Below are 26,645 nucleotides of genomic sequence, written 5' to 3'. Positions count from 1 at the left end.
CTATTATTGTCAAATATGATTTTAAATGTAAATGTTCCGTGAAGAATTAACAAAAATGAGTTTTGTTAATGTATCAATAAATTTGGTGTACATGCTGTATTCAGGTTTTTTAAAGCATTAGATAATATTTTAGCTATAGACACCCCAACCTGACCCTGTCCCCCATGATGTGTGGCCAGTCCTCTGTGTTCATATCTATCCCATATAAGGTTTCCTTTGAGCTACTGCCTTACAGAAAAACTTACTTACAAAAAGAGCAACTACAGTGTCCTATATACTGCTGTTCCTGTATCAACAGTGGATAGTGGTTTATGTCCCACATGTTCCAGCAAGATTTCTCATCAATAAGAACATGAGCTCAATAGAGCAGTGATTTGTAACTAATTTTCTATTAATGGATGTTTTCAGTCTCTTATTTTAATACATCTGAAATTGGCAAGTAAAGTCTGTTTGATATTTGTCCCAATCTATGTTAAACTGGCTAAAGTGAACAGAAAGCTACAATTGCCTTCTATATATGAACTTGGGTTTCAGTTGACCTCATGCCAAATGGAAATTGGTTGAGAAATCTTGGTTGAGTGCTTAGTGAACAATAGTCTGCATTAAAAAAGTGCATGCATAATTTTGCACAATGTAGATTCAAGTGACAGTCTATTCAAAGAAGTTTCAGGATTAAATGAGCATGGAGACCAAACTGCCCTCTTACCCCAGAAAAGGGTGGTCCCTTCTAGTCACACTAACACTTCATTGGCTAAGCAGTGTGACAAATCTTGCAATGAACCCTGCAGTAGCCTGCATCTGTAGGTTAATAGCAGCTCTTTGTCTCCACTGCTTTCTGCCTATAGTCCTTTTTCTGAATTCCATCACAAAAAGTTTTACAATTAAAAAAAAATGTCTTGACAACCATTTTTGTAAATTGACCTTAACAACTAATCTTCCCTTATTCAACGTGGGTGACATTAACAAAATGTGAGCTTCTTGTGAATGAGCCAGCTGTCTACATCTGTCAAATAGTGCAGTTTTATTATGCATTATACCATTCATAGAGTCAGCAAAACAAGAATAAAGTTACTGCAGTATTATTTGCAACATTTGAATATCCAACCCCACTAGCAATTTTTTCACTTCCTTTAACAAAAGTAATCCCCAGCTGTAACTTCATTTCAGCTGTGACTCTTGAATATTTTCAGCACCTATCTGAAAAGGAATGATGCACCTTTTTTTACTAGTCTCTTTAAAGTTCTTTGAAAAGAACTGAGCCCTAAGAGACATTATCTCTTTTCGTAAAAGATTAATTCTTCTAGTGAGAAGTTATCCAGAGTCACAGATGTTAGCTTATAGTAACAAAAAAATCTAGTATCTGGATGGCCCCTTGTTTCTGTTACTGGTGGAAACAGACATCAGCATTCCAGAAAGATGGATGGTGAAATCCTGGCTTCATCAAAATCAATGGCAAAACACCTGTTGACATCAGTGAGGCAGGATTCCAGCCTAACAACTGAAACATGCATATCAATTTCTAAAATAAAATCCATCTACCACATTCCAGGAAGACTGCAGTACTTATTACTAAGAGCAGGTCTGAAATATTGGGTTGAAGAGGAGACAGAAAGGAGTTTGTGTTTCATTGCATTAGTAAACATCTTTTCTATTCTGTGGAAGTACACCCGCCTCTACTAAGCCCCTAAGGGTGTACAACATAACATGAGGACTCTCCACTGGAAAGGAGATGGCCTCATTAGAAGTTTGAACTGCATATTTTTCAAAAGAAATTACATTAAATATTGAAAAGTGTGAGTAAACTGAGGTCACCCTCCTCTCACCTTTTCCTGGACTAACAATCTAAAATGTTGAACAAGTCTGACAGCAATGGACTGAGAACTGACATGCAAAATTAAATTATTTCTGTAGCACTCACTGCTAGTTAGGTTACCCTGTAGCTCTTCTTTTGAGTTCAGTACAAGTTTTCCAGCAGAAAAAATAAAGCATACAAATGAAACTACCTAAAGGGGGCAAACAAATCTCATGCCTTTGTGTTGAACACAATATACATTGCTTGCCCATCAAAGAGGAAAAATGTATAGTATTCATATCAAGCAAGAAAACTCATTTTTAGCCTTCGGCTGGATTGCATTCACTTATATTTCTCATTTTATCATTTTACACTGGGGCACTATTTTTCCTCTCCCTCTTCCTGCAAAGAACTGCATACATCGTTGATCTGATGGAATGGTTAATATTTGCCTAACCATTGAACCATCTTCTCTACTCCACATATGTCAGTATGAATCTTTGAGATACAAAGGCTTGTTATGTTAAGACTTTGCCATAAACCAGCCTCAAATTGTTCTACTTCCTCAGTTCAAAAAATCATCAAAGAAGATTGGCAAAAACCATCTTCTCTTGGTTTTAAGGGAACTGTGTGCCCACAAAGTGCAGATGTTGGCCCCTGATGTCTATGACTATGTCTGCACAACAGCCTAAATGTGAAATAAGCAACACAATTTGTGCTACACAAATTGCTCAGCTTATTTCAAGTCAATTTCAAAATAGGCTATTTTGGCATGTGGCGCTGTCTAAATGGTGCCATATATCGAAATAATGTTTTATTTTGAGGCATCCCTTACTCTTGCTGTGAAGAGGTATACAGGAATGTCAAAACAGCATGCCCGTTATTTAAAAAAATTATTGAAATGATGGGTGAGTTGCATAGACATGGGGCAGGTATTTTGTAATACCTCACTATCCTGAAATAGCACCTGCCATGTAGACATAGCTTACAAGTCCTTAGAGGTTACTGTGCTCTATGCATCCAAATATCCAATATCAGGGAGAATTGTTTTGTATCGGCAGCTATGATAACCTCCACATCTTTTTCTTCTCCTAGTCACTTTTGTTAATTTTGGCTTGGTAGCTCTTTCGTCATAGTATTCCTGTACTATTTTTGAATTCATATTTTAGACAGATGCCTCATCAAAGTGGCCTGTTACATGCAGAATTTAAACAAAATACTTCTGATTTTTCTGCTTTTGTTATTTTTGGTCAAGTGGTTTGGGCTTTTTTCCACTTTGAATACTGTAGCTTGGTTGGCATTGGTCATTCACTATGTACTGTGCGGTTCAGGAGTAGCAGTCTCAAGTCCCTCCCTCTTATATCATGAAGCTCAGCTGAGTCAAGGCGGCAACTTGCATGAGCTAGGCAGAAAACAGTTGTTTACTATATAGTTGAACTGCCAGGCAGTTCAAAAAATAGCACATGTTCAGGTTGGAAAGGGATTGTTGCCAGTCTGATCATCAGAACCCTCAAATGAGAAACAGAAAAGGATTCCTCAGAAGGGAGGCATGTGGATCCTCACAGTTCCCTCTTTTCCCAGCAGGAGATTACAAACAAGTATGATGCTAACTCACACATAGTACACCAAAAACCCCAATCCTACTTACTTACACATAAGAGTAAATTTACACGTGAGCAGTCCCACTGAGTTGAATAGAACTATTTATATGTATAAAGTTACTCACATGCAGAAGTTGTTGCAGGCTTGGGGCGTAAGAGAGAAAACTGATGCTACCTAAAAAGAAATATTGCACAGCTAAATATTCACTGATTGTGCAAGTATTTAAAAAGGTGTTAGATATTTTTAAATTACTGTTAAAGTTAACTACCAAGTTAACAGCCCATTCAATTAGTAAAAAATGTAATCTCTTATTAGAAGAACTGGTCAAAATGGGAGAAAAATCATGACATATTTTTGAAATTTCAAAGTTGTTTCCATTTGGTAGGTTTTAAAAGTGACCTATGGTGAGTGGGGGGGGGGAGTGGCGTTAATCAATTATTTTTTTTTTAATCCTAAACATTTCCAGACTGGTTACCAATTTTCTTCATTTACCAAAACAAAACAAAACAAAAACAACGAAAAACCCACCAGGTTTTCAGTAACCATTTTGCTTTGAATGCTTAGCCTTTGATTACTTTAGCCTTTCTCTGAGGGCATGACCTAAAGTCCAGTCTAGTGAACTGAAAGATTCCCACTCATGTTAGTTTTAGGATTAAGTCTTTGGAAGATATCCACTCAGCACCAGGACTTCATTGGAGACATCACTGAATACATTACCCCATCAAACCGCTTCCTACAGTCATTCGTTTCAATGGAAGTTTTACCAGAGCTATGATGGGCCAGATCTAGCCTTATTTTTAGGTAGAGAGAACACTGTGTTTTGTTACAGGTATTGCCATCAGTCATGTGAGGATTTTACTTGAGTGCTAGCTCTTCATGTTGTTTAATTTGTTTAAAAATGTGTAGTAATCGGCCTACTGTAATTTATTTTCCTTTTACACACTTCTATTTGGTTTTTGAATGCACATGATTAAGCAAGACAGTAACTACAAAATGTCAATGGTCCAATTTTATGAGCTAATCATAACAAGATACTGAAGTTAACACCTCATGGACATATAGGGTGAAATCCTAGATCCAATAAAATCAATGGCAAAACTTTTATTGAACTTAACAATTCACTAGTGCTTTTCACACATTTTCAAATATTGCAAAAATTTTTCAATCCAATTTATGCCCCATTCCTGTAAAAACTCAAATAATTAACTTTACTACCATAAGCACTTCCACTGGACTTAACAGGACTACCCTCAGTAATAATGTTATGCATGTGCATAAGTGTTTGCAGAATCAGGACTTCTCTGTGTATATACACAGAAACAATATCCTGGGCAAAATTATGCCTATAGATATGGATATCTATGGACTTCAGTGAATGTTGTATACCCATAGATAATGATAGGATTTGATGTGCTATATAGTCACAGTACAATCTTCCAAGAAGTCAGAGTATTGCAGTAACTCCATATGGATTTACAAAAAATGTGTTGACTTACAAGACAATATTATTGATGCATTGTCTTGGGAAAGAACAGAATTATCACTTTACAGCACAATATTCACACATAAGTAGAGACATACATCAACTATGCAATGGCTTAGATATGATGTGAGATTTCATTAGACAGTAAAGAGACTGATTACTTATCCATCCCCAGCCAATTTCTAGGAATTAACAATTGCTAGTATGTTCTGTATGTCTTAAGGAACCAAACTTACTGTCCATATTCAAACAAAATTCCCACTGACTTCAGTAGGAGTCTTCTTTCCAGAAGACCTGCGTAGTTGAGTTTAGAAGGAGCAATGAATAGATTTTTATGGTTCTGATTGACCTAGATCTGTTTCTAGTGATCTTTTCAAACCATGTATACTAACAGAGAACACTGTACTTATCCTATATGCTCTACAATATTAACTGTACATATACTGGCTTTTATAAACAAAATACTGGAAAGTATCACTAGAAATGCATTCAAATCAATAAAATGTCTCACTTTGCATGAGACTTTTGTTTTAAACTCAATGAGCAAACATCCACCCCATTCAAAGTGAGAAATGTGGTCTAGAGCATGAAATATTTAAATTTCTTTGACATGATCTATGATATTTTCCCACTGGCATAGTTTTGTGTTAAAACTAGAACTGCAACAATACGTGTTCTAACAATATTTTAAACTCTCAAAAGGCTCCAGGACATTTTTAAATGTAAGGCTTTTTCCATACTTACCAGAAGATCAGCACTTGATTCCCAGGGAGATTGATTTAGCGGGTCTAGTAAAGATGCACTAAATCAACCACTGATCACACTCTCGGCTGCTTCAGTAATTCAGCAGAAAGAGAAGTAAAGGGGGGGTCTCCCTTTGATCCCCTGCAGTGGAGACACTGCTGTAACTCAGTCTAAGGTGCGTCAACTCCAGCTGTGCTATTCACGTAGCTGGAATTGTGTATGTTAGTTCGACATTGCCCCCTAGTGTAGACCTGGCTTAAAGAGAGTGCAAGCCTCTTGAGGACTGGGGTATTAAATGTCTGTTTTAAGGAAGATATGTGTTACTACAAATACATGAAGCAATTTACATCAAAAGGTCATGCATTACTGTGACATATAAATCCTAGTCAGTCCACACATTTTTAGGAGGATTCGCAAAATGTAACAGAAGTCCAGCACAGTAAAAAATGGAGTATAAGCTAGATTCCATTCACACCAAGATAAACAGACATACCAGGTGGAAATCCACCTGATACATTTGTAATGGTTATAGTTAATTTCAGAGATAACAGCTCTAACTTGTGAATTGCCCAGTCAGCCTGGTGTGCCCACATGGATGATAACATAGGAATAAAGGCTCAGTATCCATTTCCCACTATTCATGTTACCATGATTTTTTCCAGTATTCCCTTTATAGCTTTTCAGAAATATCACACTGTGCTTATTTAGGTAAAAAAGTAAAATTGTAACAATTTTAATGATAGCCACTGCAAAAAAAGTAAAGGGAAATTAGTAAAAGCTGTCATTTGAGTACCTTATTACAATAACATTTCTATGACCACAGCTTGTAGTGTTATTTTATGACAATAACTGTCAAAAACTGTAAAAGTATTTTAAGCGTGGGAAAAAAATCTTAGAAAAATACTCCACTCACACAATGTATTTAAGGGTTTTTTATTGTATTATATTACTTAACACCTAAAGGCAGTACCTATTTGGCAAAGCAGTGGCGCTCTCAAGTAGTATTAAGTACATGAGTCGTCTCACTGAAGTCATATGCTTAAGGTTATGTGGGTATTTAAGTGTTTTCTTGGATCAGGGCCATAATCCATAGGTTTATGTGTCTAAGTATGTGGTTACAAATCAGGATGTGCTGTGTGTAATTTCTTAGGCAGGCAGAATGGTCTAATGTTGAGAGCAAGGGAATTAAGATCAGAAGACTGGGTTTTCCTTCCTAATTCTGCCACTATACAACGAGAAATCCTGTGGCACCTTATAGACTAACAGATACATTAGAGCATAACCTTACTTTAGCAAAGACCCACTTTGTCAGATGCATCCAATGAAGCTGGTCTTTGCCCATGAAAGCTTGTGCTCCAATATATCTGTTAGTCTATAAGGAGCAATAAGACTTCTTGTTGTTTTTGCGGATACAGACTAACACAGCTACCCCTCTGATTCTTGACTCTCTGTGGGCTCTTAATCAAGAGATTTCACCTCTCTGTGCCTCACATTTGATCTGCCAATTGGTGTTAATGCCAACTTTTATAAAGTGCTTTGAGCTCTTTAAATGGAAAGTACTATGTAAGTGCAAAGCATTATATTATTCAAGACCATGTATGTATACACACTATTATGTAATATATAATATATGTATAATGCATATAAATTCTAACAAATATATGTGTAATATCTTAAAATGGAGCAGTTGTTTCTTGTTGAAGTGGTAAATGCATAGAGTTGGATTTATTCTTAATGTGTGGATTTAATTTTTTAGACAAAAGGATGTTTAAGAGTATAATTACTTTTAATTTAATATATTTATGTACATGCATGCCTGAAGTCCTGATTAGGTAGTGTTATTCTGTGTCCTTTAAGCTAATAAAATATATGAAATCATCTTCTGATCTAATGAACATGTGATATTTTGAAAATTATTTTTGTCCAGGTATTTTAAAATTGTTATTACTAAGTGCATAATTTAAAAATGCATTGAAATGTTCGTATTTTGGATTGGCTTTTTAATATTTGTTCTTAAGTAAGTTAATTCATGCCAAGAATAAAAATATTCTTTGAAATGTACACCAGTTTCATTTGTATAAAATTTAATCTGCTTTCATAAAATGTGACTTGGAATGCTGCTAATATTGTGTGTGTATCTGTACTATTTTTGTTTCTAGACAAATATGAACATAAAAATAAGACCTTTTTATTGAAAAAGATGTGTTTCATTGCACATGTGTGTGAATAAAAGCACAGGAGATTCTTCAAATGCACTTGTTTAAGGATCAGTTCAATGGCTAATGGAAATATACTTTTATTTTTAATTTGTTTGATTTATTCAACATCTTCAAAAGAACATGTTCATGCAACAGATATTTGATACGTGTTCATGCAACAGTACCCAAATTTGAAATTAGTAACAAAGAGGAAGCCGTGCTAGTCTATACACTATCAAAACAAAAAGCAGTCAAGTAGCACTTTAAAGACTAGCAAAATAATTTATTAGGTGAGCTTTCGTGAGACAGACCCACTAGATGAGCTGAAGAAGTGGGTCTGTCCCATGAAAGCTCACCTAATAAACTATTTTGCTAGTCTTTAAAGTGCTACTTGACTGCTTTTTGTTTTGATATTTGGAATTAGTGATCATAAAATTGAATGTAATTTAGAATTCTCTCCCTTCACATTTAGGCTTTGTCTACACTAGAGGATTTTGTTGACAAAACAAAACCCACGGAGCATGCAGATTACCAAGGCATTCTGTTAACAGTAAATCAACAGAACGCAACACTTTTGTCAACAGCCATATCCTGCTCCCCATGAGGAATAATGTCTCTGTCAACAGAGATCTGTCGACAAACAGCTGGTCTGGACATTCTGGGGGGCGAGGGGTAAGGCAGAAAAGGCCTCCAGGGTGCCATGCAGGTGGCCCCGGGGGACATCCTGTTCACAGCAATCAGCGCTCTCTGGTGCTTGCTTGCAGCCCTTCTTAAATCTGCAGGGAGCCCAGGAAACCTTGTGGCAGGAAGCTGAGAGCATGGAAGCAGCAGAAGTACCATCTGCGGTCCTCCACACCCTCACAGTCACTCCTTTTGTCCGAGCCTTCCCAGATGGCAGACACCGAGCCACCCCAGGACACCTCCTGTGCCCACAAGGGAGCAGACCATGGGGATCCAGGACCCCCCTTGGGGCACCAAGAGGCAGTATCCCTCCTAGACTGAGCCCGAGGTGCAGGCCCTTCTGGATCTGTGGGGTGTGCAGGAGCCACTCCAAGACCCCAAGGTGAAATGCCGTAATGCCCCTGACTATGCCCAGATGGCCACTGTCCTGATGGAATGGAGTGACATCTCCCACCCCCCCCCCATCATGGAGCAGGTCCAGGTGAAGGTGAAGGAGCTCAGCTCTCACACCCCCAACCACACTTCTTGACTGCTGGTCGTCCCATTGCACATGACCAGCTGGTCCCATCAGTCGGCAGCAGTGCAGTGCTTCCAGATCTGCCTGTGCATCCAGGGGAGCAGGTGCAGGTGTGGCTCTCCAGAAGTCATGGCGAGTTCCTCGAAAGTGGTGTCAGGCTCTCCCTCCCTGAGGAAGAGGAGGATGGATGTCAGGAGGTGCAGCAGGTGCTGAAGCACCTCTGGGTGGGGCCAGCACAAGGCTGGGGCTGCTCTGGCACCATAGCTCACTAGAAAGAGCTATGTCTCCCAGAAAGTGTCGAAGCCCTGCTCTACTAGCGGTGCTGTCCCTTGTGGAGGTAGGCACGCCTCAGCACGGGCAGGGAGTAGGTGCCTGGGGGAGACCCTTTAAGGGTGTGCATCACCGGAGCTCTCAGAAGGGATTGCTGGCCAAGCGGTCCTGTCTGACAGTCTTCCGGAGGCCATTCTGTCATGGCGAGAGAGCAGCCAGGCAGTCTGGCCACTCCCTGCTGACAGAGCAAATCCACAGAGAAATCCGCTTTGCTGTCTGGCCCACGATCTGTCGACAGAAGTTTAGTCAGAAGATATATTCCAACAAAAACTTCTCTCAACAGATCACTCTAATCTAGACATAGCCTAAGTGTTGGATTTTCTTTCCTCTGAAATCAGTGTTAGAAACAAATCTATGCTTGGAACCAGGGGCAGGCCCAGAATACATGCATTTTCATACAGCAGATACCCTGCTACTTGTTTTGTTCATGTATAACACTGGCCCTCCTTATAAAATACAATTGCAGCACAAGTGGTTTTACCCCTCTTTTGAGTCATGGTTAGTAGCAGAACTAATTGAAAGTTTTCAACTGAGAGAAAAATAATCAAAATATATTTCTCCTAAATCAAAATGCCTTATAAAATTATCTCTATTTCTCTGAAATTTGCCAATTTAATGAAATATGAATGCAAAAATGTTTATGTAACTACCCACCTCAAAAATTAAATAACATTTTTCAGAAGGTTTTGTTTAAATTATTTTGTCAAAAAACAAAGTTATAAACATTTTAATAACATAAAGGCATTTTTAAATTATTTTCAAGATTTTCCTTTAATACACTTACCATTTTGGAGAGCCTCTAGTTAAAAGCAGATTACACTACTGGGGTGTCATAATATGCTTTTAGCTAACTAATTTCACTAAATATACCAATAAATGATGTATTGTATGTAACAGAGAAGGGTGTGACACACCACAATACCAGTAATAAGAAAATGATATATATTTCTTGGTCCCACTTATGGAACTTGGTTCAGAGTTATAAAATTATATACCTTTTAGTCACATGGTAGAAGTCAGTTTCCAGACATCAATGGCTATCATTACATATCTCTTCCTTGAAAAATTAAATGCAAACCAAATATAATGGCCTATGTTTTCAAATGAGACAAAGGATTTTGATTACCCAGTTTGAACATCCTTACCAAACATGATTTTCAGGAGGTTCTGAGCACCAAACCATTAAGAGGTCTTGATTTTGGCACTCAAAAACTGAAGCAGCCAGAAATGACTTGTCACTCAATCAATATATAACAAAAATGACCACAAACTAGTACCGATAATTCATATATTATCTGAGATCAGAATTTGGCTCTGAGTATATGACAGGGCAATTACTGAATTGCAACTTATGGAATATGTGCATTTTCCCTGCCTTCTATCAGTGGTGTTAAATAGCAATTTAAAGTCAGTTTACTACTTTGAAATTCTTAATTTATTTAAAAGATTTAGCTGCTCTGTGTTTAGTTTTTGTGATCAAATAGGGGAGCACTATTAAAAACAGATATGGAAGCTAAATATAAAGCACAGATCAAAGGGGAAACAAATGTGAGTTTTTAATTATATCATTTTCCTATTTTTTAACCAACACTACCATTAGTGATGTGAGTGTGTGGGCAGGAGACCACACAGTTAGGATTCAGGTCAAATCAGAGTTTTGCCCAAGTTTGGATATTTGATTTTACTTCAATTCCATCTCCCATTAAAAAAGAGATGCTGTAACAATTTTTCTTTTTAACAGACACATAGACACAGACAGACAGCTAAATAGTATAAAAGTATTATTAAGTAAAAGGAAAAGGGTATGTCTTCCCAGCAGTTATTTGCTATAAGCTATTCGGGAAGACCGCTGCCAGAATAGTTTATTCAGAAATAACACTGTTTAGACATAGCCAAAGATATTAAAAGAGAATATGGAACACAGGAAGTAATGAAGATTTCCACGCGAAGAACAAATGTGGCTTTATTTTTAATGGGCTGTATCTATTCTGTTAAAAAGAAAACCCAAAGACATTCACAAGTTCTTTATAAGAACAGCGTGGCATGCAGGTCTGCTGACATCATAAACCATTTCAGCTTGTTCTTATAATGTATTAACAAATTATGAAAACCCACTGACATATTTATAAGCCTTGAAATTAACATCTAGCCTTCATTTCTTTTATAGCATATAACATATGAATTTTACATAGAGAATTATGTAAACAGAACTGTATATTGCTAGGCCATAATTCCATCAATGGCATTTGATAACATTCTGAACACCACAGGCCAAATTCATCCCTGCCTTCAGAGGAATTAAGCTAGGAATAAATGTGCCCACATGAATGAGACTTGTGTGGTTTGTCAATGTCAGCAGAACCCCCAAAAGGAATTGCAGGCTTACCAAAAATACTTTGTCCTCATCATTTTAACTCATCCTCTTAATCTCTGTCCTCCTACAAAGCCTGTCTTGACTCCACATTTTTCTTTTTGACTGACGCATTTAGCTCTTCATCTCTGTTACTTTCATTTAAAGTGGCTTCCGTCAAATTTATTTGCCGGTTTCTAACTAGATGAATTATAAAATAAAAAAGCAGCCTTGTAGAACTTTAAAGACTAACAAAATAATTTATTAGGTGATGAGTTTTCGTGGGACACCCCCCACCTTCTTCCAATTTGGAAATTTCCAGATCTGAAGTGGGTCTGTCCCACGAAAACTCATCACCTAATAAGTCATTTTGGCTACGTCTACACGTGAAGCCTACATCGAAGTAGCCTATTTCGATGTGGAGACATCGAAATAGGCTATTTCGATGAATAACGTCTACACGTCCTCCAGGGCTGGCAACATCGATGTTCAACATCGACGTTGCACAGCACCACATCGAAATAGGCGCAGCGAGGGAATGTCTACACGCCAAAGTAGCACACATCGAAATAGGGGTGCCAGGCACAGCTGCAGACAGGGTCACAGGGCGGGCTAGCGCTTCCGGGGCAACAGCTAGCCGCTCCCTTAAAGGGCCCCTCCCAGATACACTCAGCCTGCACAGCACGCGGTCTGCAGAGCTATAGGCACGCAGACCTCAGGGGACGCAGTCATGGACCCCCAGCAGCAGCAGCAGAAGCAGCAGCAGCAGCCACAGCCAGAGGTCCACCCAGCCGCCCTGCTCCATGCCATGCGGGAGGCAGCTCAGCACCTCCTTGCCACACAGGAGGAGCGGCACGCAGGGGAGGAGGACTCAACCCCCAACCCTGCAGCACCCCAACCCCCCGCCACCTCACACGCCACCGGCTGTGGAGTTACCCCACCAGCACCGTCTGGTGGGAGCGGCTGGTGCTTGGGGAGTGGGACGACGACCACTGGCTCAGGAACTTTAGGATGAGCCGGCAGACATTTCTGGAGCTATGCCAGTGGCTCACCCGCGCACTCAGGCACCAGAACACCACTATGCAGCGTGCCCTCAGCGTTGAGAAACGGGTCGGCATCGTTGTCTGGAAGCTGGCTACTCCAGACAGCTACCGATCTGTGGGACAGCAGTTTGGCGTCGGCAAGGCCACCGTCGGGGCTGTCCTCATGGAGGTAAGAGGACCCACGGGGGAAGGGGAGGAGGCAGCCCTGGCAGGGCAGGGGGGCCCGGGCAGGGCAGGGCAGGGGGGCCCTGGCAAGGGAGGGCCATGCACACCCTGCTCACCCCTCATTGGTGCTCTCCCATGTGCTTCCCCTGCAGGTCGTGCGTGCCATCAACGCCATGCTCCTCCACAGGCTCGTGAGGCTGGGGGACCCAGATGCCACCATCGCAGGCTTTGCCACCCTGGGCTTCCCCAATTGCTTCGGGGCTCTGGATGAGACTCACATCCCCATCCGCGCCCCGGTGCACAGTGGAGGACACTACATAAACCAGAAGGGCTACCACTCAGTGGTCCTCCAGGCCTTGGTGGACAGCCAGGGCTGTTTCCAGGACATTTATGTGGGCTGGCCTGGCAGCACCCACGACGCCCGGGTTTTCCGGAACTTGGGCCTGTGCCGCCGGCTGGAGGTGGGGACCTACATCCCCCAGCGGGAGATCCCTGTGGGGGACACCACGATGCCCCTCTGTGTCATCGCAGATGCGGCATACCCCCTCCGGCCCTGGCTCATGCACCCGTACACAGGCCATCTCTCTGCCAGCCAGGAGCGCTTCAAACAGCTCCTGAACCACGTGCGCCAGGTGGTGGAGCGCTCATTTGGCTGCCTCAAAGGGCGCTGGAGATGTCTCCTCACCCGCCTGGATGTGGGCCCCACCAACATCCCCCAGATTGTGGGTGCGTGCAGTGCCCTACACAATCTGGTGGAGAGCAAGGGGGAGGCCTTCTTTCAGGGTTGGGCTGTGGAGGCTGGCAGGGCCGATGTGCAGCCACCCGCTGCCCCCAGTCGCCAGGTGGACCCCAAAGGGACCCGGGTCCAGGAAGCCCTGTGGGCCCAGTTCGATGAGGCCGCGGGGTGAACGCTGGCAGGCCCCCCCACTGCCCCCCCCATCCTCCACAACACTCCCTGCCCCTACGCCCACACCATGGAGCACCCAACAGCACACCCCCACCGACTTTTCCTGGACAAATAAAAGCAGACACTTGTTTGTGAAATCAAACTTGTTTACTTTGAACTCTGTTCTAACTAATACTAACTATATACAGGAACTTCTAACTAACTTACATATGAAAAGTGTATGTATATATTAACAAAAAAAAACAGGGATAACAGGGAGGGGGAGAACTATTTACATGGTGGGGGAAGGATCAGACTGGGCAAACAGGGGGCACAAATAAATAAATACAAACTATATACAACGCAAAGAACAAAACAGTGGGGGCAATATATACAAGGGGGGGGGCCACGTCCTGGGCCCCATGCCCCTATAGTCCAGCACTGGGGGGTGGGCGGCCGGGAGCCCCGCCTCGGCTGCAGCCCTGTCCAGGGCTGGCTGGGGGCCGGGCAGACCGGCAGATACGGCCGGCGAGTGTCAGCTGGCCCCAGGTCTCCCTCGGCAGAACGGCCCTCGGTGGCGGATGGCGGGGCGACGGCAGACGGCGCGGCGACGACAGGAGCAGTGGGTGGCACGGCGGGTGGAGCAGTCAGGGCGGGCGCAGTGGCGGCCGGCGCGGCATGGGGGGCCAGGTAGCCTGCTATGCGGTTACAGGTCTCCATGTAGGCCCCCCATGCCTCTTGGCACGAGGCCAGCGCCCGCTTCTGGAGGTGGAGGCGGCATTGCTCCACCCGCAGCCGCTGCTCCGTGTCCTCCACCTGCCAGCGGTGGAGGGCCAGCAGCTGGGGGTCCGTCGCCGTCGGGTGGTGGTGCTGGGTCCACCGTCTTGCCCGCCGTGGGGCCGGTCGGTCCTCCGCCGAGGGGCTGGCCTGGAGCGATGGCCCTGGAGGGGATTCCGGGACCACTGACGCCTCGCCGGCGCTCTCCGGTCCTTCCGATGGTGCAGCTGCGGAACACAGGAGGGGGGGAAGAAGGGTGGAGACAGGCGTCAGTGTGGGCCCCGAGCCGTGGCCCTTGTCCCCCCACCCTTGTGCTGCAGGTTCCCCATCCCCGTCCCCAGGAGATGCTGCTATGATGGGGTTCAAGGGTCCCCCTGCACTGCACCCCATCCCCCGGCGGGAGTGACTCTCTCTTCACTCAGCAGGGTCTGACAGGAGAGGTTTCTTAGGCAACAGATGCCCAGTTTCTCCCAGAAGTGACAGTACAGCAGTCAGAGACAGTCCTTCCAACCCGTCCTGGGGAGAAGACCCCGAGGGGTGCCCCTCTGGGGTGTAGCTTTCCCCCTCCTCAGGCTGGCTGCCTTCCAGCTCTCCCTTCCCCTAGCCTCTAACTGAGGCCCCCGATTCAAACCCAGCTCAGCTCCTCCCTCCTCTTTGTTCAGGGCAGAGGTGTAACCTGCCAGTTGTAGCCCCAGGATCATCCTTAGCCACTGGGAGCTATTCAGCTTGTTGCTCATATCTAGCCTGAGACTCGCATTTGCACTCCCCACACTCCATCACATGCTGCTGCTGCTGCTGCTGCGGGGTGTTCCACCCCCTCCTCCCGGTGGACCCTAGAGGTTCCGCTCCCCCCAGCCCCGGGGATGGGGCATGGCACTGTCATGCTGGGGGGGGGGCAGGGGCTGATGCACTCCTGTGAGGGACATGGCACTGCTGTCCTTGGGGCCATGGCCATCTGGGCATGTGGAGGGCCCTGGCCACATATCTATTACCCCCGCCCCTCAACCCCGGGGGTGTACACCGGGGGGGTACATACCTGTAGGTCCACTCCCATGGTCGGGGGACACCCGGGGGGCGGACGCCCGGCTGCTGCTCCTCGATGGCAGGAGGATGTGCAGGCCGGTGTCGGTGGAGGAGGAGTCCCCCTCCTCCTCCTGCTCCGGTGCCCCGGGGGTGGGCTCCGGGGGGGCCCCCGGGGTGCGGGGCTTACCTCTGGGGCGGACTCCAGCTCCGGGGCCTGCTGGGGCTCCTCAGCCGAGGTATCAAGAGTGGTCGGAGGGGAGGAGGTGTGCCGGGGGCCCAGGATGTCCCTGAGCTCCCTGTAAAAGGGGCAAGTGACGGGGGCGGCCCCAGATCGGCCGGCTGCATCCTGGGCCCGGGTGTAACCCTGCCACAGCTCCTTGACTTTACTCTGGACGTGGTCCGGAATGCGGGCAGGGTGACCCCGGGCGGCCAGGCCCTCGGCCAGCCGAGCGAACGCATCCGCGTTCCGCCTCTTGCTCCCCATTACCTGGAGCACCTCCTCCTCGCTCCAGAGCCCCAGCAGGTCCCAAAGCTCAGCCTCCGTCCAGGAGGGTCCCCGCTGCCGCTTGCCGCCCTGGCTGCCAGCCTGCGAGCCCTGGCTCCCCTTCGGGGGGGGTCCCCTGGGGACGCTGGGGTGGCTGCCAGGCGGCCATCGCAGCTGGGGTGGCTGTCTGCGCTGGCTGAGGAACGTGCAGGCTGGCCGCATGTCTGGGCTGCCTCCTGCACGTTCTCTCAGCTTCCTGCACAGGAAGGGAGGGGGCAGGGACCTTTAAGGGGCCGCTCCACGCGGCCACCATTGAGCTCAGGGGCTGGAGAGAGCGTCTCTCAACCCCTCAGCTGATGGCCGCCATGGAGGACCCCGCAATTTCGACGTTGCGGGACACGCAACGACTACAAGGTTGCTACTTCGACGTTGAACGTCAAAGTAGGGCGCTATTCCCATTACCTCATGGGGTTAGCGGCTTCGACGTCTCGCCGCCTAATGTCGATGTTAACATCGAAATAGTGCCCAACACGTGTAGCCGTGACAGGCGCTATTTGGAAGTTAGTGCCGCTACTTCGAAGTAGCGTGCACGTGTAGACACGGCTTTTGTTAGTCATTAAAGTGCTACAGGATTGCTGTTTTGTTTTGTGAAGATACAAACTACCACGACTACCTCTCTGTGACTATTCACCATAGATGAATTATGGCAGAGGATTTTGGGGGGGCTTTTTAACAAAATATTCAAACTGGGAAATCAGCTCCTAGTTTCACTCTGAGGTAAAAATGTCCCACATGTAAATGTGACAGAACCTTTTAAAAGGTCAGCAAGAGTCAGGCTGATTCATTTTGGGAAAATCTGATTTCATATTTAGTGACATGCTCACATATCATGTATATTTCTAGACAAAAGTAGGACACAGTTGTGGTTTTGCAAAACCTCCTGTGTGGTTTTTATCATCTGGAAGCTGTATCACTCCTCCTTTTGGCCTAAGTCCCATTATGTCTGAACTCCCAAAGCAGTTAGACCATGTGTACACAGGCAAGTTCTTCCTGAAGAAGGCAACGGTCTTCTGGAAGACCCCATTCTTCCAGAGTCCATACACCCACTCCCATTTAAGGAAGAGCACCATCTTCTGGGAGAATCTTCCAGAAGAAAATGTGTGTAGATGTTCTCTGAGCCCCTCTTACAAAAGAACAGTCCGCCAGGTCGCTGGCCACAGGGAGCATGGAGACAGTCTACACAGTACCAGTGGAATTCTATGGTCCTGTGCTCCAGCTGCCCTTAAAGAGGCAGGGAATCCCACAGACCCCATCACACCCAGCTGATGGCATCACACAAACAAGGACAAGAGCCAGGTGTGAACAAGTCCCCAAATCCGACACCGGGGTTGGCACCCACACCTCTGGCGCACTCCATGGACACCACATGGCAGCCTCGCGACAAAGAGGGGTCACGTTGGGAGATGGGCCCGGGCCCACAAGACCCATCCTAGGACCACTCCAAGCATGGCACCTGTGGCAGAGAGGGGTCCTTGGCATCTTTGACTCATCACAGCACCAGCAGAGCCGCCCTCTACTGCTGCAAGGGACCCGCTGAGAAGCACCCAGCACGTTGCACACCTCACAGTAGGGTGGGAGGGACCAGGCCAGGCCAGGACAGTGCAAACCCCTGCCCTGTTCCCAGGCAGGCCAGCCACCCCCTGACCCCAGGGCCCCCACACAGGAGTGCCATCCCATCACATGGGCACGCCCACACACAACATCCAGCACCCACACCCACGGACAGTGCAGTGAGCTGAACGACCACGGGGGAAGGCTGGGAGTGGACCAGCCATGAATGGCCCACATGCCCCTCACATGTCCAGGTGATCCACATGCCTGCCAGCCTGGTCCCTGCTGAAGCCACACTCCCCCGCCGCCAAAGCACATGATGGTGGGATGCCATATTTCCACCAGGGCTGGACTTTCTCAGCCCCCCCGGCCCACCCCCTTGCACCTTTGGCCTCCAGGGATCGCCCTTGCCCGGCAGCTCCCTCCCCTTTCCCAGACCGGGCCAGCAGGCAGTGTGCGCCTTACCTGGAGGATGACGGCTCTGACAGTGGACGTGCCCACACCAAACTGCTACCCAACAGAGGGGTAGATGTCCAGGGTGGTAAATTTCCAAATGGCAATAGCCACATGCTTCTCCACAGAGAGGACTGGCTGCATCCAGGTGTCCTGGCATCAGAGGACAAGAGCAAACCAGGTGCAGAGCTCCATGAAGGTGTCCCTCTTCATCCTGAAATTCTGCACCCAGCACGTCATCCCATTTAGTCAGGACCATCTGTTCCCACTAGTTGGTGCTGGCAGGGTGTGTCCAGAGCTTTTGGATGGCCCTGAGAGGCCACAGCAAGGGCCAAGGTGGGTTGGGGACCATGGTGCCGGGTCTCCAGCATGGTAGCCAGCAGGCATACCAAGGCAATCTTGTGGGTCTGCAGCTGCTGTGGGTCCATGGCTCTCAAGGGTGAGGGTCAGAACTGGGCTTAGGCTCAGCTTCACTGTAAACAGCTTGTCAGGCATCAGCAGCATGCGCAGGGAGGGGCTGTTTGAGAGGGCCCTTTAAGATGGCACATGACCGGTGCTCCTGGAAGGGCTTTCAAGCCATGCAACCCTGTCCACAGTTTTTCCCAGCCCATTTTTTCAAAAGAGCACCTGTGGCTGTGTGGACATGCTCTTCCAGAAGAATGGCTTTGCTTTCAGACAGCTTTTTATGTGTGGACATGATCTTCCAGAAGAGATTGTTTGGAAAAACATCTTCCAGAGGATCACTGTAGTATAGACATGGCCTTGGGGTATGTCTACACAGCAGCCTAATTTCAAAATAAGCTATTCTTGAAGAGCTATTCCGATATAGCCTATTTCAAAATAACACAGCTATACACAAAATGCATTTCAAAATAGCACTTAACTATTTCAAAATACAGTATCTACCCACATAGACCCTACTTCGAAATAGAGGCATTGGATGCACTATGGCTTATTTTGAAAGAGGCTCTATTCCCTGTTTTAAAGTACATATTTTGAAATAGCTATTTTTGAAATAGGCAGTGTTCTTTGTAGAATGAGATTTACCAATTTTGAAATAAGACAACTGCTATTTCAAAATTATTTTCATTGTGTAGACATTAGGATCATTATTTGAAAATAACTTTGCTGTGTAGACATACCCTTAGATACATGATGCTGATTTAGACCCACCATTAATTTCTAGTAGTTTACATTTATCATGTAGCAATAGTATTGACAATTATTACCATTGCATAACAATGCCAAGTTCCACTCTTTCTCATACAGCTCTCACGTCGAGACCAGTACAAGATTTGAATCTCAAATTCAGTGGAGTTATCCCTCATCAGTATAAGTGGGAGAGGAATCAGGAATCTATGCCTGGGTTCTCTGCTCACACTGATTTTACACCATATGTCCATTCAGTTTAACTGAGCTTTTCACCATTTCCCCTCCTTGAGTGGAATCAAGCCCCTAAAGTTCACTACAGTTGGGCATAGATTTCTAAACGCCTTACCTTGCACGTTCTGCTGTCAGGCAAGTTGTTCTACTGGAGTCAATGGGAGCAGTAGCAAACCTATAAATATAAGAAAATTGAAATGTGGTATCAGAAAGATTTGTAACACAGAGGAGCATTATCACAACTACAATCAGGGCTATTACAGCTAAATGCAGCCTTCAGATATAAATACAGTACACATTTGCATCTGAGGGAAAAAACTGTCCTCTATTGTCTCAAAAGTAAGAGGCAAACCTTGCAAAACCTTACTTGGGAGCATGTTTTTATGGTCAGATCAATGTGACAGGTGCAGTTATGGCTTTCAAGTGCTTTAGCTTCCAGCTACAGAGAGATAGTAATCTATGCCTGTGTTTAGTGATTTTAATGAAAGTTAGAAACAAAATGCCCATCAAGTTGTGAAGCACTAATGAAAGGTGTAGACATGTCTGAATTGGAGCAAAATGTCTATTATAAAAGATAAGATTGTTAGTGTAGCTGCAGCTTTTAATTGAGACTGAAGGCCATGCCTTCCCCACTACAGGAAGGCAGAGAGCAATAGAAATGTACAAATCAAACCACAAACAGCTATTTCATGTCTACGAATTTAATGCAAGTTTGAAACTGAAAAAGTGACAGAAACATATCCTAGCAGGTTGTGATTTCCAACCTTTGTAACTTCACAGTTCATGGATACCCATTACTTATTTTATTGATTTATTTATTAAAGATATTTTTACCTCACCTCTCTATTTAAATTTTCGAGGTGTCTTGCAACATTTTTAAAAAATCGAACATATATTAAAAAATTTAAAAATACAAAACTCCAAAAGGACATAAAACCTACTAAAACATCTCAAAAGAAGGAGCACACATACATTACTTCTTATGTGCACATATATATGTAAATATATATAAACACACATGTGATACAGCATAAATTACGGTTTATATCTCCTACGAATGCATTGATTGAGAAATAATGTACATAAATATACACTGACAGTGATTATGTGGTTTTAATATTGGATACATCAATATAGGCAAATGATGCTAAAGCAACTAAAATGGGATAGAGATATACCTGTAAAGTATCAAGATACATCTAATAAATCCATTACCTTATCAAAAATTAAAATAATTCTACAATATATAGGCTGCTTTATCACAAATTCTAAGAGGCTTCCACTGTTATCATGTCATTTTTTTTCTCCTATTTTAACTTTTTAGACCTGATGTTCAATTTTAATGAAACCAAGGTCATGATTTTTGGAAACCACTCTGCAAATTGAGCAGAAGACAGCAGGCCATCCTGTAAAACAAGTCTGTTTTTATTTATTTATTTAGGGGAAAATTTTGTCATTCTGGCCACTAATCCCCTTACCGTAAAGACTTAAAGAAAACTGACTGTATTTATGCTCAAGGGATTCTTTCTTTTACCCACTTAAATGATGGCAACAGGGTTGCTCAAATGTCAAGAATACTTAATGCAAAAAATAATTTCACAGATACTCTTTAGGGATAAAGTTTGACTTAGAAGCCAAATTTTAGACTTAAATACCATCAATATATTTTTGAGGACACTTAATTCTTTTAAATTCTGCCCCACCCTGTTTTCACATGCAAAATCTGAAAATTTTTGCATTGGTGTAATGCATGCTGTTTTTTTTTTAAATGTCAAGTGCTTCCTAACATGCTTAGGCCCATGAAAATGGAACATATTTTCTCATTAGATTAATTAATGGCTCAGCTTGGGTGGCATAATTTAGTCTAAATTTCCTTTACTTTAGCATTCTGTCATACCTAAACAGGATCTTATTTTTGTTATGTTTTGTGGCGTCTTTAAATTTTTATGACTTCACTATGTTTAGTCTGTGTGTAATCCTTCTTTGGAAACCCAATGTCCTAGAAAATTTACAGTTTTTTCTTAAAACTGGCACTTTTTACATTTTATGGTCATTCTTGTTTCTTTACTTCTCTTTATAACTCCATGCAAGTCCTTAAGGTGTAGTTCTCAGCTCAGGGAATTTATGATTACATCGTCAAAGTAAACTAAAGCAGTGTGATATATTAAACCTGACAAGATCCTGTTCATTAATCTTTGATATATAGCCAGGTGTGATGTAGTTAAGAGATTTCAACAAAGAAAAGCTGAACACATTTCCTGCTGGCTCAGCTATAGGGTGACTTCCCTTACCTCATCTGGGTGAGCTGCTGCCAGGGTGGGGACTGCAAGCAGGCGCGTCATTCCAGAAACATTTGGTCAGGGGCTGGGGGGGGAGTGTCAGAGGGGAGAGACAGGGTAATCCAGTTTTTCCTAAAAATCTTTCAATTTATGCTCTCTTTTCATTTCCAGGTTAGAATACCGAGCCCTGATTTTCTGAGGAAACAGCTTGATAAGCTGGGGTGACTTTTGTGCATGAAGACAATTAAGACATTGATTTTTAAAGAACTGGAGAAGACAATCACAGGCACTTTGCACAAAACAAAAGAGCAGAAATTCACATGTTCCATATACACTGATCAATCTCTGGAGAAGGCTTGCACTAACATGGTTACAACAACGATCCATGACCTTCAGTTTTCTGATGACTGTGCATTGTTGGCTCATTCAAGCTGCGTCTACACGTGCACGCTACTTCGAAGTAGTGGCAGTAACTTCGAAATAGCGCCCGTCACGTCTACACGTGTTGGGCGCTATTTCGAAGTTGAAATCGACGTTAGGCGGCGAGACGTCGAAGTCGCTAACCCCATGAGGGGATGGGAATAGCACCCTACTTCGACGTTCAACATCGAAGTAGGGACGTGTAGACGATCCGCGTCCCGCAACATCGAAATAGCGGGGTCCTCCATGGCGGCCATCAGCTGGGGGGTTGAGAGATACTCTCTCTCCAGCCCTTGCGGGGCTCTGTGGTCACCGTGGGCAGCAGCCCTTAGCCCAGGGCTTCTGGCTGCTGCTGCTGCAGCTGGGGGTCCGTGCTGCATATACAGGGTCTGCAACTAGTTGTTGGCTCTGTGTATCTTGCACTGTTTAATGAAAGTGTGTCTGGGAGGGGCCCTTTAAGGGAGCGACTTGCTGTTGAGTCCGCCCCGTGACCCTGTCTGCAGCTGTGCCTGGCTCCCTTATTTCGATGTGTGCTACTTTGGCGTGTAGACGTTCCCTCGCTGTGCCTATTTCGATGTTGGGCTGAGCAACGTCGAAGTTGAACATCGACGTTGCCAGCCCTGGAGGACGTGTAGACGTTATTCATCGAAATAGCCTATTTTGATGTCGCAACATCGAAATAAGCTATTTCGAAGTTGGGTGCACGTGTAGACGTAGCCTCAGTGAAAGATGCATGGGAGCATTTTCATTGCTTTGTTATTTCTGTTCACTGCCTTGGACTCACAGGCCACATCTACATGTCGTGCTGCTGCCAGCAGGGTCATGCAAATGAGGGCACTCAACAATGCAAATGAGGTGCTAATTTACAAATCATTCACCTCATTTGCATACTATCACATGATTGCTGTCCTGGCAGAGGCTTCTGTTGTCACAAAACAAGCTGTGTAGACAGGGTTCTGTCCCTTGTCGACTGCCCCTTATCTCTGACAAAAATGAGGGATAAGGGGCTGTCGAGAAGGGAGGTTTTGGTTGACAGAACCCCAGCACCACAGCTTGTTTTGTGATGACAAAAGCCTCTGCCAGGACAGCAATCACACAAGAGAATGCAAATGAGGTGCACAATTTGTAAAGTAGCTCCTCATTTGCACTGTTGCGTGTCCTCATTTGTATGACCTTGTTGGCAGCAGCATGCCATAAAGACATGGCCACGGTGAGCCTCAAGAAGACAGAAATTATGCCTCAGCTTGTTTGGAAAGAGGCCAGCACTCCAGTGATCACTGCTGCTGGTACAGTCCTTAAGGCTGTTGACAAGTTCTGCTACCTTGGAAGTGTGATGCCCTCTAGCATAAATATGGATCATGGTGTATCTGCTCAATTAGCCATCGCCATTGCTGCCTTTGGAAAATTGATCAAATACCTATGGAACAACCATGGTATTAAAATCCATACCTAGGTAGCAGTTTATCAGGCAGTTGTCCTGAATATCCTGTTGTATGGCTCTGCGTCATGGACAGTATATTGCCGCCACATTTTGAAACTCAATCAGTTCTATATGCACTGTCTGAGGAAAATCGCCCATGTGAATTGATGGGACAAAATTCTTAACAAGGATGTTCTTAAGCTGTTTGGTGTCATGGGCATGGAAGCAATGCTTATGAACAAATAGCTTTGCTGGATGAGTCATGTTATAAGGATGGATGATATACAGATACCAAAGATGGTCTTCTATGGCCAGCTTGCTCTTGGAAAGTGCTCTATTGGTCATCAGTGTAAGTGCTATAAAGACATCTTAAATGCCAATGTGAAGCCATGCGGCATATCTCCCAGTGATCTGGAAACTCCACTTCAGGACAGATTGGCCTGGCAGCAAACCACTGTACAGGCTCGTAATTGCTTTGAGAATCAGCATATCCCGGTGCCACAGGAAAAGCGCAGGATCTGAAAAGAATGTACAACACCTGCAGCTGGCAGTTTTTTATGTCACGCCTGTAATTGGCTCGCCAGTCAAAGATTGGTTTAGTTACTCACCAACAGCATCAAAGATGAGATCCATCAATGGATGGCTCAGTCCAAGAAGAAGAAGATACGCTGATCAATAGAAGGCTATGATTTGATCACAACAGGACCTTCATTTGATTTATATGAAAAAAAATAAATTTTGCTTTACCCTGCTGTGCCCTGACTTTGCTGAAACTATGCAGTCACTATAATCGGTGTACTATATCTCCTATCATACATTTTTAAATGTGCCCTGCTGGAAATTGGATTACAATCACTTTGGTACATGGACCATGCCTCCTCATTCATCCTGGTATGCACTTTCTGCACACTTGAAGGCAGTAAAATAAGTGTATAAATAAGACATTAGTGCCGGGTTATAAAATAATTTACACATCCCCTTTTTTCCATTTCTAATTGAACATTACATCTGTATTCCTGACTGTCATGTTCATTTTCTGCAAATATTCTAGCAAAGGTGAGTTTACTGGCAGGAATGATTCACAGAAGAAAACTTTAAAAAAAACTGAAGAATATTCAATGGTGAAAGTGAATTTGGAATTTGATAACATGAGGTTTTGCACCAGAAACTAGAGTCTTAGAGTTATGCTTATGCAGTTGAAGAATAGAAAGACAGCATGCGATCTGTATATCCTGTCAAAACAGTAAATTTGAATGCTGCCTAATGAACATTTTAATTAAATGCTTCCTATCAGCACACAAAAAGTTTTTCATTTAATGTACATATTTAAATGAATAATTTCCAACAACCGTTTATGAGGCTATTGGCAAACAGAAGTGCAAATCAACATTATTCACCCTGTACTCATCTAGGTTCTGTTACAACTTTCTAAACTAACATTACATTTTTTCCATATACAGATTGGACATATTCCTGCGGTGGGATTATATTCAAGATGACTTGGCATGAAGTAAGTAGCTCTTGTTTTTCCTAGAAGTGTAAGAGTAGTGTACAGTAGTCCACTATGCTTGCACCATGCAGGGCCATTACAGTCTTTTTACAACTACTTTCTGTTGTAGCACAGGAATTTGGCAGAGACAGTATTATTTCTAGGTAGTTACATATTTGAGAAGACAGTGATCATATAACAAATGCGTTCTTCTGAATGAAATGCTGTTGACGGTAGTGTGGCGTATCATTTCTGCAGCTAGAGCATTAGCCAAAGTTAACATTGTTGCTGGGTATGACTAAACCAGCTAGCTGGCTAAACAGCATCTGTCTTCATGCGATCGTTGAAATGGATCCACCTTTATCTATATTAGTGTGCTGTGCATTACTGTTCACTAATTTTAATGGACCGAAGCAATGGTAAATATTTTAACGTTAAACTCAACTTTCAGATACAGGTGGACCCAAAATCACTATTTCTTTATACCAAACTCTGGAGAAGTTCTAATCCATCTCCAGATTGAAATAATCCTTTTCACTATAACTCAACAGACCAAATCGTTACAGCCAAAAACACAAACTTACATTCCTTTTCAGGGAGACACCAACCATGGAAAATTTCAGAAGGCAGGGAGGTTTTGAAAACAGGGAGTTATTGAGTATCAGAGGGGTAGCTGTGTTAGTCTGTATCCACAAAAACAACGAGAAATCCTGTGGCATCATATAGACTAACAGGTTTATTGGGGCATAAGCTTTCGTGGCCAAAGACCCATTTCATTAGATGCATCTGACAAAGTGGGTCTTTGCCCACGAAAGCCTATGCTCCAATATATCTGTTCATCTATATGGTGCCACAGGACTTCTTGTTATTTTTAGGGAGTGAATGAGACACTATTTTGCAACTATCAGAGGGGTAGCCGTGTTAGTCTGGACCTACAAAAGCAATGAGGGGGTCCTGTGGCACCTTATAGACTAACAGAAATGTACGAGCATAAGCTTTTGTGGGCAAAGACCCACTTCGTCAGATGCAGATCAACTATTTTGCAACTTTAACTAAGGCCAGGGCCCTATTGTTTCCATATCCCAATCTGTCAGTTGACAACAGCCAACCTACTCATTTTGTATTGTTCTTGAACTAATCTTGCTTTTTATAGGATTTTAATATTACTTCCTATTTCGAGCAGGAAAATCTGGACCTAGCCCTTGTTTGTCAGAGGCTGGATATAAGTGAGAGGGGAGGGATCACTTGATGATTACCTACTCTCTTCACTCTCTCGGGGGGTCTAGCATTGGCCACTGTTGAAAGACAGGATACTGGACTAGAAGAACCTCTGGTATGGCCCAGTGGGGCCACTCTGATGTTCTTACTTTCTTAATGAAAATGCATTAGACAAAAAAAATTGTGATTTCATTGAATGTTTTTATTCTGATTCTTTCTGCAAAGTTTCTACTATTTGCTTTGTTCCAGCCAGGTTGTAAAACATGGCTCTCCCCCAGTAAAAGTGTTAGGTATGTC

The 26,645-nt window shown here is 44.0% G+C and overlaps 1 protein-coding gene across 2 annotated transcripts in view; it reads right to left on the bottom strand.

Annotated features, from left to right (window-relative positions):
* The window catches only part of ANAPC10 (anaphase promoting complex subunit 10), a 406,696-nt gene that overhangs the window by 239,397 nt on the left and 140,654 nt on the right, over positions 1-26,645 (bottom strand). The window contains exons 6-7 of one of the 2 annotated variants that reach the window (XR_012645413.1): positions 19,638-19,697; positions 3,519-3,568 (exon numbers count right to left, since the gene is read on the bottom strand). Coding sequence is in view for 1 of the 2 variants with exons in the window: in XM_074993261.1 (XP_074849362.1) it covers positions 19,677-19,697 (21 nt within the window). In the remaining variant the exon portion in view is untranslated. Of the gene's footprint in view, positions 1-3,518; positions 3,569-9,066; positions 9,186-19,637; positions 19,698-26,645 lie in introns of those variants that run through there. The other variant, XM_074993261.1, reaches the window with a different exon arrangement.

Source organism: Carettochelys insculpta, chromosome 4 (genome assembly GCF_033958435.1).
Source record: "Carettochelys insculpta isolate YL-2023 chromosome 4, ASM3395843v1, whole genome shotgun sequence".
Classification (NCBI taxonomy): Eukaryota; Metazoa; Chordata; order Testudines; family Carettochelyidae; genus Carettochelys; species Carettochelys insculpta.
The sequence above is the reverse complement of the archived record's forward strand: the minus strand, read 5'-3'. Positions and strand labels throughout refer to the sequence as shown.